This window comes from Gracilinanus agilis, chromosome 2, assembly GCF_016433145.1.
Source record: "Gracilinanus agilis isolate LMUSP501 chromosome 2, AgileGrace, whole genome shotgun sequence".
Classification (NCBI taxonomy): domain Eukaryota; kingdom Metazoa; phylum Chordata; class Mammalia; order Didelphimorphia; family Didelphidae; genus Gracilinanus; species Gracilinanus agilis.
Window position 1 is genome coordinate 663,240,437 of NC_058131.1, and position 19,673 is coordinate 663,260,109.

The window sequence follows — 19,673 nt, forward strand, 5'->3', positions numbered from 1 at the left end:
TTTCTATCCAGTTTTCTTATATTTTATTCCCTGCTATGAACTCTCTGGTTCTAGACACTGACCTACTTGCTGTTTCTCTCCCAATACCAAGCATTTTTACTGGCTGTCCCTCACCTGTAATATTCTCTCCTCACCTCTGCATCCAAGCCTTGCTCACTTCTTTCAAGTCTAGATCAAATCCCTCCTTCTACAGTTTCTTTTCCCAATCCCCCTAATTCTAGTGCCTTCCTCCTAATTACCCAATTTGTCCTGTACATACCTTATTTGTGCACAGATGTCATGTTGTCTCTCCCATTAGACTATGTGCTCCTTGAGATCAGGAACTGGTTTTTGCCTTCCTTTGCATCCCCGGGGCTTACCAGTGCTTGGCACATGGTAGATGTTCACTATTTATTGATCGCCTCTCCTCTCCAAACTTCCTACAGTTCCCCTAATCGGCCCCTCAGCAGATCTTAGCTCCTACTCGATTTTTTTAAGTGTTTCATTATGAACTGTCATTCCTCCTCCTCCACCTCCTCAAACCAGTGAGGACATTCATCCGGAGCTCATTATGCCCTCCATTACACCTAAACCCCCACTACATCCTTTCCCATCATCTCCTCCTTTGCTCCAATCGCTGGGAAAGGGGGTGGCCCCTTCCCCTCCCCCCAGGCTTCCCTGGTAATTTATTCCCTCCCCTTCTCTCTTCATGGTTCCCTATTCCCTTATTTGTTTACATTGCTCAGGTCTCCCTGGTCCTTAGGGAGGAGAAATCACGTGACCCATAGTTGGCCATCATTAGGATCTTGCTTGTTGCTTGTACTTTGTGATTGTGGATTTTGCTACCAGTTTCACCATTGTTCCATCAATTTCTGGGTGTTTCAGGCAGTTTTTCCTTCATTGTAGTTAGATTATACAGGCGCAGTTTTCTCTCTCTCACACCTCTTTCATTAGATTTTTCAACAGTTAAGAAACATTTTATAAGCTTCTGTAATCCCTGACCAAGGGTTTTTCATTCTCCTATTCTAAGGAGTGGGCCCAGAAATCCAAACCCTATTCTCAGAAACTGGGTTCTGAGTCTGTTCTTTACTTTCCAAATGATGTCTTCCTCCGCCTCCCAACCCAAACTGTTCTAGAGAAATTTCCATTTTAGCATCCAATCTGACACTGATGATGCCTTTTAAGAGAAATATACTTACCAATAACCTCTTTGCACACCCTCGAAGCACTTAGCCAGTGCCTTGAATAGAACAGATACTCAATAAATATTTACTGAATGTTGAATGAATATGAGCAGCTTCTTTTCCAGGTACCGTATGTTGGTTTGGAAAGAAAAATCAGCCTTTAGTGGGATGTTTCTCCTTATTTCCACTTACAAAAGGGCTGCCTACTTTTCAAATTATTTTTATGTAACTGAAACCCTAGCTCCTTTTATTCATTAACTTTTGAAATTTGCTTGGATCTTAATTAAGATGACCTCAATCATTACTATAGCAGTTCTTAACATGAGACCTGTGCACTTGGGTTTATAGAAATATTTTGATAACGATCTTTCAAAATAATTGATTTGTTTTTGTAATCCTATGTATTTTTTACATTAAGCATTTAAAAAGATTTTTCTCTGGAGACCATAGAGACTGCTAATGGGGTGCATAAAACTACAACATGGGGAACTGCCTGCCTATGGTATATACCCAGATTCCCTTTTTCCCAGCCTGAGATACGCCACAGCATCTCTTGAGTTCTCTCAGGATGGTACAACATTTAACATTCAGTGGGAAACAGGCAGCCGGGTGGTTTAGCGTATAGAGAGCCAGGCCTGGAGATCAGAGGTCCTAGCTTCAAATCAGGCCTCAGACACTTCCTAGCTGTGACCCTGAGCAAGTCACTTAACCCCCATTCATTGTTTAGCCCTTACTGCTCTTCTGTCTCAGAACCAATACACAGTTTTGATTCTAAGACAGTAGGTAAGAGTTTATAAAAATATATTCAGTGGGGAAACAAAGGGAACTAGATCACCCATATAGGATATGCAAACCCCAGATATCCCTGAATATATCAGTTGAAGGTAGATAAAGATGTACATCACAGACTAGTAAGTATTCCTTTGGGGCTCAGGAGTCATTCCTATAGATGCAGTTGTGGTTTCTGTCTCTGGGTCCTCATTCTTTCTTTTTCACCCTCATTACATCTCTGTTTCTTCCAGAATGTGGAAAGTTGGAGGATTATTCCAATGCAGACTACCAAACTCCCCAACTTTAGTTTAAATGTGGCATCAGAAAATCGAATGCATCTGACCAAGAAGACTAAGAACTTATTTAAAAGTAAACATCAAATTGATTAGAAAGGCATTATATTTTGCCTCCAACATCAATGTCATTTAGATTCCCCAAAGTATTATCGATGTAGTTTCAGCATCACCAAGAATACCGGCACCAGTCTCCTTGCTCATTTCATGTAAAATGAAGATATCCATGCAGATGAAACCAAACGGAAGGGGCTGCACACAGCCCAAACCGAGCAAACTCAGCAGATGAGAACAAGAAATCAAATCTACTGCTGGCTGCCCAACTTCTTTCTACCAAGTTCCTGACATTATCCTGTTTGTTTGGGTTTTTTTCAAACCCTTATTTTCTATCTTAGTAACAGCTCTAAGACAGAAAGGCAAGGGCTAGGCAAATGGGGTTACGTGACCTGCTCAGGGTTCTCCCAACTCCAGGCCTGGACTATTGTGTCACCATTTTTTGGGTAAGCTTAGGAGAAGACAAAATCTTTTCCCTCCTCTCAGGAAAATGCTTTCAAGTTTTTTCCTCGGGGCATTTTATGAATTCAATAATAAGCTGCCACTAATCATTTCAAAAGAAAGGTACTAAAATAAAAGCATTTCACTTGGAGTAATTTCAACTATGATATCCCTCAGCTCCTTGATTATGAAAGACAAGCTTCCCCAGAGGGATACAAACCAGTTGAACAACTGGACTATTAGAGAATACTAGCAGATACTGCCAAGGATACCACCAGTACTAAAAATGTTCAAGTTAAAGCCTCATTAAAGTCATCCTGAAAAGAATGCCAAGTGGCCAAACTAAGTAAAACAATCCAATGGGCTTACAGAATGTAAGGATTTGGAAGAAAAAAAAATCAGCTGATTTTCTCCCTCTAGAGGACATATTGTGAAAATAAGGTCAGCACCAACCACAATGAAAACTACCACTCCACAATTCACAAGAAAATACTTTAATGTTTTTAGTAGTGGACCCTGTGAACCCAACTACACTGCGATACCTCAAGTGTAATAGGAAACAATCCACAAAAGCATAAATTATTCTCTCTGTACATGTTCCAAATGCTCCAACTGCACTTTATCATGTCATCAGCATTTCCTTCAGGTCTCTCTTCTCCAAGGCAGGATCTGTGGACAGTTCAAGCAAGAAGTCTGGCTTTGCAGCCAGTCAGTCCCCTCTTTGGCTCGCTATCTTCTAGCCCTGCCGATATGTGAACACTGGCCCTCGAAGATGCAGATGCAGGAGCAGCAGCAGCAGCAACGGCTCTGCTCACAGCCTTCAGAAGGCTGCCTGCCCCGATGCCCCAGCCCCCTTCAGGCTTGACCTCAGATTCTTTTGTTCTTTCTGGCCCCTAATTCGGAAGACTTTTTTCCTGGCCTCCTTCAGCCGCTTGAATTTGTCCTCCTCCTCCTTCTGCTTGATTTTGAGGTGTTCTTTATGCTGCTGGCGATGCTTGTCCTTGGCCTTTTTCATCTTGTAACTGTGCACTGTCCCCAGAGCAGTGAGCAGGGAGAAGATCTGATTTGGAGAGAGATCGATGGCATCAGAACAGTGTTTTAGAAAAATAACATTTTTTAATCTTTAGTTTCCAAAAAACCTAGATATCAAAACTGAGTATATCAGATCTGGAGTTCACTAAATTGTCGACCTTTACTAGGTAGGAAAGTGATAGTAAAATAGAACCTTCCGACAAGAAACACAGATGAAGAGTATTTACTTTCCTGTGCATCTCTAAATACTTGAATCTTTGGGCTATTATGAATTAAGACCATTAGACCTAGTGCTGAAATAAAACTAAAGCAAGAGACAAAACCCCTACCCTTAAGGAGAGTTTATTATGTTTTGAGGTGAAAGTTTGTTTTTCCCCAAGTCATAGAAGTAGAGATAAAAAAACAAAAATGATTTCTACCCAAAGACTTAATCACATAATAGCAATACTGACAATCAAACTGTCCAGTCTGCTCACACTTGTGAATGTTATGAATACCACGTGTTTACGTGAATGTTACGAATATAAAAATATTTTTGCCTTTTTACCCCTAAACGGGAGGAGGTCTGTTTTAATTCTGGGAACTCCTTTCTTTTCCTTGATGAATCATAAATAAGAGATATGACTGGGAGAGATCAGGGAAATTGTCTCTGCTCTGAGACAACACATGATCTTCCTTACCCAACTCTGAGAAAGCTAGATTTTTCCCAGACACAAAATGGGGATGCACTGGAAACCTAAGTAATGCATAATGAAAGTACATATGAATATGATGCATGGTAGGCCATCACAACATCCTACCTTTTTTTCATGAGGCTCTCTGATCACAGCTGGTCTCACCCGATCCCTTGGTACCTTGGCAGCCTTTTCCTGATTCTTAGGCTTACTCTTAAAAGGCAGGGCCTTCTGCAGAGCTTTGGGGATGTGGAGTGTATTAAAATGCTTCTTTTGCCTCACTACCGGCTGCAAAAAATAAAGCCACACAATACAATGTTTTCAAATTATGTTTAATATGTATTTTTCCAAGCTTTGGCCCTTAATCTCCTCAAAAGAAAGATTTCCTTTACCACAAAAAAAAAAATCCCAAACACTAAATCTTACCATCAGATAAATAATATATGCATATTTTATAAATATATATATGTATACATATCTCATATATTTATTATGTGTACACTCTTTGCTAGGTGGCATGAAAAGTAGAAAGACATGTAATCTTCTCAAGTAGATATGTTTGAGATTATTCACTGGATATTATTATTAGCCATTAACCTAAGTAAAGATTTATCAGGGTCCCTAGGCAAGAGTTCATAGTAATATGGCATGTAAAGGCTTTGAAAAATTTGAGTGAAAGTAGTAAGAGAATAAGTTATCACCTGCTGAATGGTTATTATGAACTCGGTGCCCTCGCTCTCTGAGTGCAATGAGTTACCTTATACAGAGAATCCTTGCTCTGCTTCAGGCGAATGCCATGTGCCAGTCGAAGCTGGCCTGTGGTCCTCATTCCTGTCCAACTATCTTTTTCACCCACTGGTTTCAGCAAAGATGTTACTGGATTATAGAAGGTTGGGATGGAGACAGGATACCAGGTTCGCATAAAGACAATATCTAGGAGGGAAGAATTATTATTTAAATCCATGAAAAAAAACTCAGGTTCATTCATTCTCTCAAAAAATACTTATTCAAAGTTCACTAGGTACAAGGCACAGTTTAGGGAATACAAAGATGAAACACAGCCTCTTCCTGTTACCATCTAATAATTAATGTGTCATGTATCTATCAGTATGTTCTAGAAGCAAAGGCACCAATAATTCACATCACAATTCTCTCATTTTAATGAATAATTTGTTAGAAGACAGGAGGAGCCACTAAAATAAATCAAACATTCCTATTCATTAAACCTTAATTAAATTTTTTTAAGTTGATGCCTAATTCAAGCCAAAGAGAAATCCAAAAGTTTGTAACTATCAATAGCCGAAATATAACATAAGATATCCAAAGTGCAGTGGCCTCCTAAAAATCCTTTTTGAGTTTCTTATAATGACCTCAGCTAACATGAATAGCAAATACAAATAAAAAGTTCAACTCGGAGCTGAGGATTACTTACCACTCATCAACAACTTGTCCTCAAAAGTAGCTCGGAAGGCACCTTCGGGGGCTCGAAGGGCTTTCTTAATCTGCCCCCTTATTCCACTGACAGTCCGGATTGCAGCACCTTCAAACTTGGCCACTTCCAGGGCAGAGTTGAACATTCCCTAATATCACATGAAGTGATATTAGCAAAAACTAATCACGGTCTCTATATTTTAGCAAAGGCTTTAAACTCAATGACTGAGAAAGGTTGTTTTTTTTTTCCAATGAGTAAAACGCAAGTAACCAAAATCCAGTCAACACAAAACTGACAGGATAAAAGAAATATTCAGGGTAAATGGTGGATGACCAGTCCAGCATGTGCTCTGATCTGCTGGGGGCTCTGCTGTGCTTTATTACAACACAGACCTCTGAAGGAGAGAGGTCCTTATCTAAGAGTTACAAGTCCTATAAAATGACAGAGGCCCTGGATTTAAATATCAAATTTTAGACTTCCTACCTATTATAATCTTAGGTAAAACACAATCTCTCTGGGCCTCAATTTCATCATTGACAAGAGGCAGCTAAGTATCACAGAGAATTGAGAGCCAGGCTTGAAGGGAAATCCTGAGTTCAAATCTGGTCTTAGACATTTCCTAGCTGTGTGACCCTGAGCAAGTCACTTAAGCCCCATTGCCTAACCCTCACTGCTCTTCTGCCTTAGAACCCATACATAGTACTGATTCTAAGATGGAAGGGAAGGATTTTTTAAAATAAAATAAATAGGCTCACTCTTCCAGTTCACATTAGGTATTGGAGTGTTTAAGCATTTTCTTTTTCACTTTTGCTGTGGCTTATAAATACACACCTTAATAAACGAAGTGTTCTTGAAGATTTTAAAGGGGAAACCTGTTAGCTTTAACTTCTTCACAATGGTTATAGATTTGTCCAAGTCAAGGACAACTCCTGTGGCAGCTATCCGAAAATCAGTCTAAAAAGGACAACAAAAATGAGGATTTGTGGTCTGGCCTGACATTTTATAGAACTGTATTTCATTTACCATCACTAGAAAAGATTATCCTAATGATTTCAACAAGTGTTCAGGCTTTAGTGACTTCAAACCAAGCCAATAAAGAAGCTTAGTACTCCCTCTAGACCCAAAGTCTTTAAACTAAGATTCATCATTGCCCAATTGTGGATAGATTTCAGGGGAGTCTTGCATTTTTTAAAAACATTTTTAAATTTTTTTAAATAAATAAAAAATATTTTGATAAATGTATTTTAACATATTCTTCTTTGTAATACTATCAAATTTGTTTTGTGCATTATTCTGAGAAGAGTTCATAAGCTTCATCAGATTGCCAAAGGGGGACACAAAAACAGTTAAGAAAGAAGCTCTGCCCCAGAGGAGCCAGTAAGGAGCTATTCAGAAGAGATAAAAAGAAGTTCTGATGAAAAATAAACTTTGTTTTTTAAAGAATTGCCATTTTATACATTCCTCTCAAAAAAAGGGAAAATAAGAGAGTATGGCAAATCCCATCTGCTAACACCTCACAGAAGCTTTTTCCAAATCCATAACTAACCCCACATATTCAAGCTGATCCCAAACACAAGTAAGACTAGTCCAACATTTGAGTTTACCATTGTGCCACTGACAGACTGAATCGCCAAAAACCCAGTTCCCTGTGGAGTGATGGGACCTATAAGTAAATGAAACAAAGAAACACCATGAGCCAAAAAGGAAAGGGTGAGGATACCAAGAGGACTTCAGGAATTATTTCCCAATGCCTTACCAGACAAAAGATTCAGCTAAATCCCCAATAACCAGCTCATCACTTATTATCCCTCTAAGGACTTGGCAGTCAAGATACGCTCTTAGGGAAAGAAGTACTTCCACACTTTCAGATATAAAATCATTCGGCTAAGATCTCAACAAGGGGTCTTCAAACTCTTTCCTTTCAATTTAAAATCACTTTAAAATTTTAGATATGTACCACATGCTAAAAAATCTTAAACCAAGACGACTTACAAAATTGCATATCATGAAATTGTAGGAAGGGAAGAAAAATTATATTATGCCCCTAAATTTTAACTAGTGGATTAATCACTCTAACCATTTTACCCCAAAAGGTTGCTCCACAATGCATATGCTGTGGGGTGTATTTAAGAAGTCTTTGTCGCCCATTATGGTCTTCAATGTGATATAATGGGATGGTCTGAAACCTCCTCCATCCAAGAGAGAAAATTAGAGGATCCCGAGATTTAAGAATTTTCTTATACCAACGATGTTTCTTCAGACGCATCTAAAATTAAGAAAAAAATACATTCATTGGGATTATTAGAATTAAAAGTTCACTTAGACCTAAATTTCAGTATAAACTTTTAAGACATACCTACTATGTGCAAAGAACTGCACCTGAAACCAAGAATTCAAAGATAAAAAAAATAAGAGTCTCTGCCCTAGAGAAGATGCTAATCTGTGAAAGGGAATTAACACCAACATTAAATAGATCAGGTACAAAGTGATAGGAAGATAGGCGAGGCCATTCCTTCAAAGATAAATTGTCAATGCATGTGAAGAGGGAGTGATCAAAGGAAGAAATCTAAGACAGCAATAACCACATGAGAAAATGTTTCAAATAACTAATAATTTGATAAATACAAATTAAAGTAACTCTAAGGCTCCACCGCATATCCACAATATTGGCAAATATAACAACAGAGGAAAAAACAGGCACAGTAGTGCACTGTTGGGAGGAGCCATGAATTTATTCAATCACTATTCTGGAAAGCAATTTGGAACTATGACCAAAAAGTTGCTAAGCTATGCATACATTCTGACTCATCTATTCCACCATTAGGCCCATACTCCAGAGAGATCAAAGAAAGAGGAAAAAGGCTCATAAGTACAAGCATATATTTATAACAGCATTTATAACAGCTTTTCTGATAGGGAGTAAAGGGGTGCTCACTTACTAGGAAATGAATGACTAAATTGTAACATATGAATGTCTTAGAATATTACTGTGCCATAAGAAATGACTAAATCAACAGTTTCAGAGAAAACTAGGAAGACCTCTCTGATCTGAGGCAGAGTAAAGTGAGCAGAACTCAGAGAACAATGTATACAATGAAAAAATCCCAGAGAAAAAGATTTTAAAGGCTTTAGATTTTATTAATACAATCATAAATCACAAGATGAATGACAACACTCACCTCTGGTTAAAGGTGTTAGGAATTAAAATCCAGAATATCATATGTATTTCTAGACATGGTAAATGTGAGAAACTTGTTTTGCTGGACTGTTAAATGTTTGTTTTGAAGCTTTCGTTTTCGTTTTCTTTAATGTGGATGGGGAAGGCAGTAAGAGGAAAAGATGTAAAGTTTGTAAAAAATAAATTACTGAATAGAATTTTGAGAATAAAGGATTTTTTTAAAAAGAGCATTTAAAGATCACTTTCAGCTGGGAGAATCAGAGAAGGTTTCTTGGAAGAGGTAGCAGAATCTGAACAGGAATATGAAAGAAGAGATTTTGATGAATGAAACTGTGGAAGGAGTAGGTTCCAAGTATTAGAGATGGTCCATACACAGAGATAGCAAGACAAGACTGAAGTCCAATGCAGCTAGAATATGAAAGGGACTAATGTGAAATAAGAGAAGAATTGCAGGTTGGAGCCATACTGCAAACAGCCTTAAATGACAAAGAACAAAACTAAGAATGCCTACCTGTACATAACCGACATTTCCTTCACTATTGCCCAAGCCACCAAGGATAATTGGGTAGTGGGGGTCAAAGTTAAGCACAAACTCGCAGGGGACATTCTCTAACTCAATCCGGACATACATCCCAGGTCGGAAGCCCTCGTACTGAACTCTGGACTCGTCATCTTGATCCTCAAATTCTGCTCGATTAAGCTACAGATGAGACAGAAATCACAACACTATTAAACTTTATTAAAATATGAAGGCAACATGAAAGATATGTTAGCAATTCTGAAATCCAAGAACCACAGACAGTTCTTCAAGTGGTATCCCTAGGGGCAAGAACTGTATTCTCCTAGAGATGTGCCCAGGAACGGCTAATGTGGTCCTAAAGGTCCCACCTAAATTTCTTCTCACCTGAAAATAAAACTGCAACACAGTTCTTCAAGTCTGTTTTATTAACAACTCCAAAGCTCTGTTTCTGAAGCACCTTCTTTCTTGTGGTGGTTCTTCTGGGATCTCATGGTTGCCAAGCCATGTTATGTTCTCAGAGAACAGATGTGCTCAGGCAATTCTCTGCATGATGAGTTAGGTCCTCCCTGAATGTACAGCAATCCCTTTGTTTCTCTGAATCTCTAATATGCTCAATAGCTCTTCCAAACCTCTTCTCTCCTGTCTCCCTCCTATACTGCTCCCTCCTAGGCAAGAATGATTCCCCCACCTTACAGAGGAAATCAAAGCTGGCCTCTTCCCCTCCATTCTGTGCCTTGATCCCCACGACATCATCTCATCTTCTTTTCCCTTTACTCTGGTCTCTCACAGATGCTAACCCCTATGTAGGCATACTCAGTCCCCTCCCTTTCCAGGTTGCTTTGGCCCCCATCAATAATACCCTCTCCCATTTTCAATATTTCCTTCTCCATGCTCAAGTTGACCCTATATTTAAAAACCTTTCTCTAAGGCTACCAAGCCCTAAACTACCAGGCTGTGTATCTCCTCCCTGTGACTGCCAAATTCCTTGAAATAACTCTATCCTGAACTTCCCACTCTCTCCTGAAGCTCCTGGAATCTGGCTTCATAGTACCCACCCTACCCACCCCTTGATGAAGCTTGCTCCTGCATCTTAGTCCAGCTGTCTGATAGGTTCCTCCCCACCTCCCCTGCCCAGGAATGGCCAAAGTGCCTCCTCAAATTAGCTTTACTTATTGATATTTCTGTGGACATACTGTATTCCTGGTATTTAAGCTCTCTAAGGCTTTTTTCCACTTTGTTTTTGTCTCGTCATGCCTTGTACATAGGAGACTTTAATAAATGGTTTTGATTTAAATTATCATAATCGGTTTTGTTTTCCTTGTTTACTCACTTGTTTGCCACTTAATGGAAAGATGTTATTTATACTATGTAAATGTTCCATGACAAGAACTTTTAACCCAGGATTTTGTGGAGCTTGTCACTGATGCCAGTAGCTAAATGATGAAGCCTAGTGACCAGCATGTTTATGACTCAAACAAGAGTTCTGTGAGGTTGAATTAAAAGTAGTAGTTAGAATAAGCTTCCTCCTGACTCTGCACTTACTTAACCTGACAATCTTCTCATGCATGGGACAAGACAAAATGATACAGGGGCACCGACTTCCTGAGAAGGCTATCAAAGGAAGCTAACTTACCCCTCTTCCCTTCCATGAGAACAAGACAATTTATCCAAATTCGGAGAGTAGGGATTATTTAATTCTTTGTATTTTTATTTATGGCCCCTAGCACAAGGGCTGCCACATGAACCAGGCAACTGATAAATGCTTGCTGAATGACTAATTGATCTAATGTGCATTTCCCCCAGTACTAAGCATAAGATCCTAGACAAGATGCTCAATAAATGTTTAAGTGATCTGGTGAATTGAACAATTTTCACACCTAAATTTTAGACTCACTTCCTGCCCCAAAGTTTACAATGCTTCTCAAAGGCATGGCATGCCTAAACCTCTTTCAAGCCCCAAATGTTTCTAGCAGACCTTGCCTTGAGCTGTGTTATATTTGTTCACCACCATTCCAACTCATTGCCATCTGCTTTAGACTCTGTGCCTGACTCTTCAGGCAGACACTTCTCTTTCTCCCTAACAGCCCATCTCTCAGAACTTGCATGTTTCAGTCTCTGAGGCATCCTGCATTCTACATCTTCCATTTCTGTTCCTTCCTCTTTGAAGCTTGTGCCTGTCACTTAAAAGTTAGACCTGGATGAGTGCTTAGAGATCAACCAATTCATTAGTGATCAACCCTGTTATAGATGAAGAAACTCAATTCCAGAGAGAGCCAGGGATTTGTCACACACAGCGAACTAAAAGCACTAAAGGCAGAGTTGTATCATGCCTGCCCCAATTACTTATGGGGGTTTTTTTAGTCTCCATCAACTGATGATGAAAATTTTCCTTGAGTTCAAGTGCCTGAGGGCAAATTCAAGCGGGTCTGTGAACTCCTTGAATTTCAAGAGAGTGGAGGAAATGCTTCCTTTGGGAGGCTGGACAGAGGGGTAGAACATGCAAAAAAAGTCCTCAGGCACTGAGAAGAGAGGGAACAGAGCAGCTCCCCGAGTGCTGGCCGGGCATGTGTGCCAATACTTCGCCAACCCTGTTCTAGGTTAACTAATAACAACAACAACAATAGCTAGCATTTATTTAGTGGTTATTATGTGCCAGGCACTGTGCCAAGTGTTTTTACAAATACTACCATATCTAATCTTCACAACAACCCTGGGAGGTAGGCAATGTTACTATCCTCATTTTATAGATGAGGAAAACAGGGTTAAGTGACTTGTTCAGGGTCACATAGCTAGTTCAGACTTAGATTACCTGAGCTTGTTTCTGCATTTCACCTTTAAGATCATCAAAATATGTGTTTTCTCCTTCATCATATTCATTATCAAACATTTCCTTTAATTTCCGCTTTTTCTCCAAGCGCTTCTTCTTTGCATCTTCCTCTGCTTTAGGCACTTCTTCCTCCTTCACTTCCTCCTCAACACTTTCAACCTGGCAAAAAGAAAAAGAAAATCCTTGATTGCCAAGAGAAAAAAAAGGCTTTAGGATTGTTTTCACCTTAAATTAGATCACAGTGCTTTACAAATCAGAAAATGTGCACAGATAAGAAAAAGAACAAAGGCACAGAGGTGAAAATGGTTAAAGTTAAGCCTGAACCATCCTGAACTCTCCAAAAAATAATAAATTGGGACTCATTATACTGTGGCTTCCTGGCACATGGAATGCAGGACTTCTTTTTTATCCTTCAAGGACATAAGTTAATCACTATTTGCCCAAAGTTTGAATTGGTCATTGTGGCTTCTCCCTTTTTTTTTCAAAGTGTAATTATTTGCATTACCCCAACCCCTACACCTTCTTCATGGAATTCATTAAAGCTTTCTTTCCTTGTTTTCTACCTCAATGTCCTGCCCTGATTCTTTCCTGATTTTCAGTTTTACAGTGCTAAAGATTATAACTTTAAAACTTAGGGAATTTCTCACGTAAGTTGCTTTCTTGAAATAAGAAATAAATTTTTTCACAAAACAGTTCTCATAATCAAAGTCTGGTTTCCAAAATCTAAAGGAAATTGATAACAAATCTCAAAAATTAAAAACTATTCACCAAGGGGGCAGCTGGGTAGCTCAGTGGATTGAGAGCCAGGCCTAGAGACAGGAGGTCCTAGGTTCAAATCTGGCCTCAGACACTTCTCATCTGTGTGACCCTGGGCAAGTCACTTGACCCCCATTGCCCACCCTTACCACTCTTCTGCCTTGGAGCCAATACACAGTATTGACTCCAAGACGGAAGGTAAGGGTTTTTATTAAAAAACAAAACAAAACTATTCACCAAGATACAATGCTCAAAAAATATGAATAAACAGCTCTCAAAAGAAACATCAACTATCAATGGCTATCTTTAAAAGGGTTCAAAATCACTAGTAACTAGAGAAATGCAAATTAAAATAACCAACAGATTGCTCCAAATGAATTAATTAGCAAAGCTGATAAAATAAAGAAGTTCAGAGTAGCCAGGAATACAGAAAGATATATGTATATTTGCTATAAACTAGTATAATCATTTTGGAAAATAACTCGGGATTATGCAAGTTTNTATTTGCTATAAACTAGTATAATCATTTTGGAAAATAACTCGGGATTATGCAAGTTTAAAAAAAAATTGTTTGGGGGGGCAGCTGAGTAGCTCAGTGGATTGAGCGCCAGGCTTAGAGACTGGGAGGTCCTAGGTTCAAATCTGGCCTCAGACACTTCCCAGCTGTGTGACCCTGGGCAAGTCACTTGACCCCCATTGCCTACCCTTACCACTCTTCTGCCTTGGAGCCAATACAGAGTATTAACTCCAAGATGGAAGGTAAGGGTTTAAAAAAAAAAATTGTTTGCTCCCAGCAATCCTACTATTAGGTTTATACCTCCCCAGGGAAGATAACAGTAACAAGAAAAGGCCTATCTGTAACAAAGTATTTTGCAGTAGCTTTATCTGAAATAACCACTTTAAAAAAAAAAAAAAAAAAAAGGATACTTCATAACTTACAACTGGGGAATGGCTAAACAACCAGTGGTATGTAACTACAATAGATTATCAACCTCATAAAAAGCAATGAATATGGAAAAAGTCAAAGGAACAGAGGAAAATATATATCAAGTGGTATAAAGAGAACAAGGCAAAAAGAATAATATATATGCAATTATAAAATCTTTGAAAATTAATTTAACTGAAAAAAAGGCAGACTGAAAGCAGCTGACATCATGGGACTGCCAGAGCTCCAGAACGGCTTTCATTTGATCTTTCTTTTAACAGCTTTAAAACACTTTGTAGCTGGCTGTACAAACACAGAAGGCAGCCACAATTCTTCTTTTATTCTATTTCACTTAGTTGCTCATGAGGCTTTTTAAAAGGATATCTTTTAAAGGACATCTAACCTATTACTAGTTATTTCCCTTCCTGAGAATCCCATAGAAGTGGACCAGGGTTTAGAGGCAATTTGGTGTGGTCCCTCCCCAAGGTTGACATATTCCCAACAAGTGGCTGGTCACCCTGTCCCTGAATTCTTCCTCCTGGTAAAGGCATCACATTCCATTTTTGAACAGTTCTAATTGTTAGTTTTCCCTTAAACTGAGCTGAAATCTACTTCCCTGTAACTTCCACCCATACAGTTCTTCAAATAACTGAAATCATCACCTCCATCTTAAGTCTTCTCTAGGCTATTCCTAATCCCTTCAACTAATCTTTATGTGACATGGTTTAAGGTCCTTTAACCTCCCGGTTGCCTTCTCTCGGCATGCTCCAGCTTAGCCATCTTACTAAGCTTGTGGAAGGTAGAAATGAACCTAACCCTCCAGATAATCATGTTTGACTTCCACAGAACAGGGAGCCTAGGCACATCACAGCCTTCATCCAGGAGTTCAGGAGAAAGCTGTAACAGCTTTCTAGAGGACACACAACACACTGATATTAAGCTTGCAGTCAACTAAAAAAATCCTAAAGTCTAGCTATAAATCCTATAACCTAAACTTTTGTATCTGATTTTCTAAGGTTTAGTATTTTACATTCAGAATCCTAGACTATGAAACCTGGAAAAGGCCTCAAAAATCAACTAGTCCATTACCTTCATTTTTATAGATGAGAAAATTAAGGTCTTGATCTTATTAAATTTGATTCATAATTCCAGGCTATCAAGAAGTTTTAATGCCTTTTCTGTCTTCTAATATATTAACATCCATAAATTCTTTAGAGCATCTGTTTCTCCTTTAAATTACTGATAAAAATGTTAGATGAGGGCAGCTGGGTAGCTCAGTGGAGTGAGAGTCGGGCCTAGAGACAGGAGGTCCTAGGTTCAAACCTGGCCTCAGACACTTCCCAGCTGTGTGACCCTGGGCAAGTCACTTGACCCCCATTGCCCACCCTTACCAATCTTCCACCTATGAGACAATACGCCGAAGTACAAGGGTTTAAAAAAAAAAATGTTAGATGAACACGGTTTAAGAACAGTCTCAAAGCATTATGCTGACAACCTCTATTCATCAGTTACTAAAAAAAGAAAGGGGCAATGATAAACTAAAAGACAATTGACTTTGCAGCTGTTTTCTGTGCAATCCTTCAAACGAAGAGAAAAAAAATCTTAAAAATTTCTAATCACAAAGAGTAATAGCAACCAATATTAATGTTCAAATAATTCCTGCTTCAACTCCCATTTTTTCAGTAAATAGGAGAAGGTAAATTATAGCATCCTGCCTCTCCCTAGGGCATAGACAGTAAGTAAATCTGCCTTTAACTTTAGGGGCATGTGTGCCAGGAAGTGGGCCAAATGTGAAAGGCAATGAAAGCATACCTCTTCCTCCTCCTTGTCCTCATCTTCTGCCTCGGCGGATTTTCCCTTGTGTACATCCCCAGTCTCAAGGTCTTCAAAGTCACCATAAAGTTCTTCTGTGAAAAAGAATCATCAAAGGACTGTGATGAAACCCACAATTCTACATACTTCAGAATGAGCCCTTGTCACGTGACATTTTTCTTTCAAGATTCGCTGTATAGAAACAGCCCTTTTTCCTTTCATTTGTCAGCGTTCTGCATTATCCATCTTGTTTCAACAAATGCAATTCACCATCTATTATTAAGCACCTACTATGAACCAAGAAAGGAAAAATAAACAGTCCTCCTCAAAGAGTAATCATAAATGAATGAAAAAAGGGACAGCTAAGTGGCTCAATAGATAGAGCCAGGTCTGGAGACAAGAGGTCCTGGGTTCACATCTAGCCTCAGATACTTCCTAATTGTATGACCCTGAGCAAGTCACTTAACCCCATTGCCTAGTCCTTACTACTCTTCTACCTTGGAACTGATACTTAGTGTTGAAACTACTAAGTTTCTAAGTATCTAAGTTACTAAGAAAAGCTAAGGGTTATTTTAAAAAAAGAACTATTCATCTTTCTCCTAAACAGGAGAATGGGAACCTAAGGTGACAGCTCCTTCAAGATAGGAAGGAAAGTGGCTAAGCAACAGAGAAGATGAAAGGCTCTTTGACATACTAAGAATGTTCTCCTTCTTCATCTCTCTTCAGAGATCACCTTAGAATGGTCTCCTCCATTCACTATCCTCTGTCTTTGCTTTTATTTTGTCTCTCTCCAGTATTTAAGCATTGTGTTTGGATCATAAGTCCTTTTGCAATCATTTCTTTCTTAAGGAGCTTAGTACCTGACTGTCTCTCTCAAACCCTTGCCCCTTCCATACTTGGAGAATTCAACCTTCGACCTCAATCCTTCCTCTAATCCTATTTGGTTGATTTACTTTCCTCTTTCCATGCTGCATCCCCAGTAGAATTTAAGCTCCTTGAGAACAAGAACTACTATCTCTCTTCGTTTTTATATCCTCCATACCCTCCTAGCAGTAGGCCTTAATAAATGTTTTTGAGTTAAACATTTGGTTTTATCTTAACACCACAGTGTTAAGGCAAAATGAAAAGTGAAGAAACCAATGAGAATGTGCTTAATCTCAAGTGAGGAAAATCCGAGATCTAAACTTCCTCTTTCTATTAATAATTAATAAACTTACCTATTCTAAATTTGTAATACTGTTGTGCTAAGAAACCCCAAACAAGTCAATGAACTCCTACAAGACTCAATTTAATCATCTGGAAAGTGAGGATTACAGTCACCATGATACCTACTTCACTAGGTTGTTGGGAGGCTCAAAGCAGATAACATTCAGAAAGGACTTTGAAAATCTTCAAGTTGTAGTGTGCAAACTCCTTGCAAGAAGGTAAGGAGGTAGCAGGGTGCCAACCACTGTTTCTTGGACAAGACCTGTGGTTTTGTGACTAGAGAACTCTCAGTGAGGAAAATCCTTCAATCAATGCCTACTAAATTGCTCTCTTCACCTTCTATTCTTAAAGAGTTGCACTGGCATGTTAAGCAACTGGCTCAAGGTCACACAAGCCAGTATGTGTTATAGGCAATACTTAAAAACAGTTTGCCTTGACTGAAGACCAGCTCTCTAATCATTTACAGCATTAGAGTAATCCACAACTTACATTCTGCACTAAAGAGCAATTGTTCCATCTGCCTATTATATGCAATAGGAATTAAGTTATATAGGTGACATATAAGAAAACACTGAGTATTTTCCAAAAGTGATTAATCCAAGTTCATCTGACTTTTTGAAATATCTGAGGCAACCATACAGACCTTAATACAGTAACAATTATCCTAACTTGAAATATAAATCAAGTGTGTGGTTCTTATGAATATTGTTCACTCTTAACTATTCTTTCACAAAAATGGTAGCAATTTTTTATTAACCTAAACATTTTCTAAAAACATGCCTCCCTCTCTATAATCTCCAGACCTCGAGAAATCTATTCTTTGGACAAATCAAGAAGAGAAGGAGACCATGGGCTTTGTTGTTATTGTTGTTGTTGTTTGGGGGGAGGGGAGGTGGTAAATAGGTGTCTTCTTTCACAACATGATGAATGAATATGGAAATATATTTTGCATAATAGCACATGTATAAACTATACCAAATTGCTTAACATGGGGGAGGGGGATTTAGAACTCAAAGTGTTAGAAAAACAAATGTGAAAAATTGTTTTTACATGAAACTGGGAAAAACTAAAATATTATGGGACCTCTTCATCTCCAGGACTTGGCCCCGTTCCTGGTACAGAATAGATGCTCACTAGACCGACTGATTAAAGAACTATAAAAGCTCATTAGAAAAGTAGACAAGTAACTCCAGATTGTCCATGATTTAAAATATGAAGAAGCAGTTTTTCAAGGATTTTCTAAATGTCAAAGCACCAGTCATTTTCTAAATATTTGGCTGCTTACTTACCATCATCTTCTAAAAGTTTCTGTGCATCTTTATCTGCTTCCCATTTTCCAGTCACAAAGCAATCTCGAATATTGTTCATCACCTCCCAAGAAAAAATGATCAGTTTTTAGATTATAGGCTCCAAACACTTCACATAACTTTCCAGGCTATGAAACAGCAACATAGTTTACATTTGCACCAAATTCTTACTTTTCAAGCAATTTGACCTCTACTCTCATGTGTCCTAAGTGCTAGGCTTCCCTTTGAGCACAGAAACCAAACCAGCAAGGACAAACAGGCTAGCCCTTTGAACAAAGAAAAGCAAGATAGAAAGATATTAAGCAACTTACTCAAGCTAGCATCAGAATACTACCAGTCCCTCAATTTGCTCAAGATCACATGGCTAAATAGACAATACAAAGAAAAGTACCCTTGCCGTATTTCAAATCCCAATTATTAAGAGCTTGAGAATAAATTTAAAGTTTTTTTTTTCACATTTTGCCTTTTTATTTAATTTCAACAAAAGAAAGTTTCTGTGAATAAATTTTCTACAGCCTGCCTAAGCATTCTTCTAAACTGAGGGCTTTTAATCTTTGAGTGTGTCCTAGGTTCCACCCCAATTTCCACTTAAAACTTCTATGTTTTAAAATCCATAAAATAAAAAATACAGAATTACTAAGGCAACCAATTCTACTGAAATATAGTTATAAAAAAATTGTCATGAACTCCAGTTTAAGAACCCCTAATCTAAACAGAGTAGCCCCTTAAACCATTACCTTTACGTTCAGCTTAATCCACAATAGCAAGACTGACTGTGACTTTATTATCAATCCACATTCCCTGAAAATGGCTTTCCACATTGTTCTATGGTTAAGGCCCCACCCTCAAGCCCAAGTAATTAAGTTCTTCTTTAATTAACCTGTGATTTCACCCCCATCCCTTTGAGACTCCCCAGAAACTGGGCTGCTACTTAATTTCCCTATGCCAAAGGGATAGAATTTCTTATCTCCGAATCCTAACATTCCTATAACTAGCTCTACTAGGACGTAACTCCAATAATAACCAGCTCAGCTCTCTTCTGTTTTCCTGTTCTATCCATTTCTAGAGGGAATTGCTGACTCAGTTTGGCATTTATGCCTCATTGATCCTCCGTCCCATTGAATCATTCATCTCCAAGTTCTAGGCCAGTGATTCCCAAAGTGGGTGCCACAGCCCCCTTGTGAGTGCTGCAGCGATCCCGGGGAGCGGTGATGGCCACAGGTGCATTTATCTTTCCTATTAATTGCTATTAAAATTTTTTAAAAATTAATTTCCAGGGGCG

The 19,673-nt window shown here is 38.6% G+C and overlaps 1 protein-coding gene across 1 annotated transcript in view; it reads right to left on the bottom strand.

The window, feature by feature from the left end:
- Window positions 1-3,200: 3,200 nt before the first annotated feature.
- Window positions 3,201-19,673, bottom strand: part of BMS1 (BMS1 ribosome biogenesis factor) — a 33,012-nt gene continuing 16,539 nt past the window's right edge. Inside the window, exons 13-23 of the mRNA XM_044665802.1 lie at window positions 18,374-18,455; window positions 15,879-15,973; window positions 12,368-12,544; window positions 9,550-9,738; window positions 7,946-8,126; window positions 7,465-7,523; window positions 6,692-6,814; window positions 5,861-6,008; window positions 5,186-5,361; window positions 4,555-4,716; window positions 3,201-3,782 (exon numbers count right to left, since the gene is read on the bottom strand). Coding sequence (XP_044521737.1) covers window positions 3,543-3,782; window positions 4,555-4,716; window positions 5,186-5,361; window positions 5,861-6,008; window positions 6,692-6,814; window positions 7,465-7,523; window positions 7,946-8,126; window positions 9,550-9,738; window positions 12,368-12,544; window positions 15,879-15,973; window positions 18,374-18,455 — 1,632 coding nt within the window. The 3' untranslated portion in view covers window positions 3,201-3,542. The remainder of the gene's footprint in view (window positions 3,783-4,554; window positions 4,717-5,185; window positions 5,362-5,860; window positions 6,009-6,691; window positions 6,815-7,464; window positions 7,524-7,945; window positions 8,127-9,549; window positions 9,739-12,367; window positions 12,545-15,878; window positions 15,974-18,373; window positions 18,456-19,673) is intronic.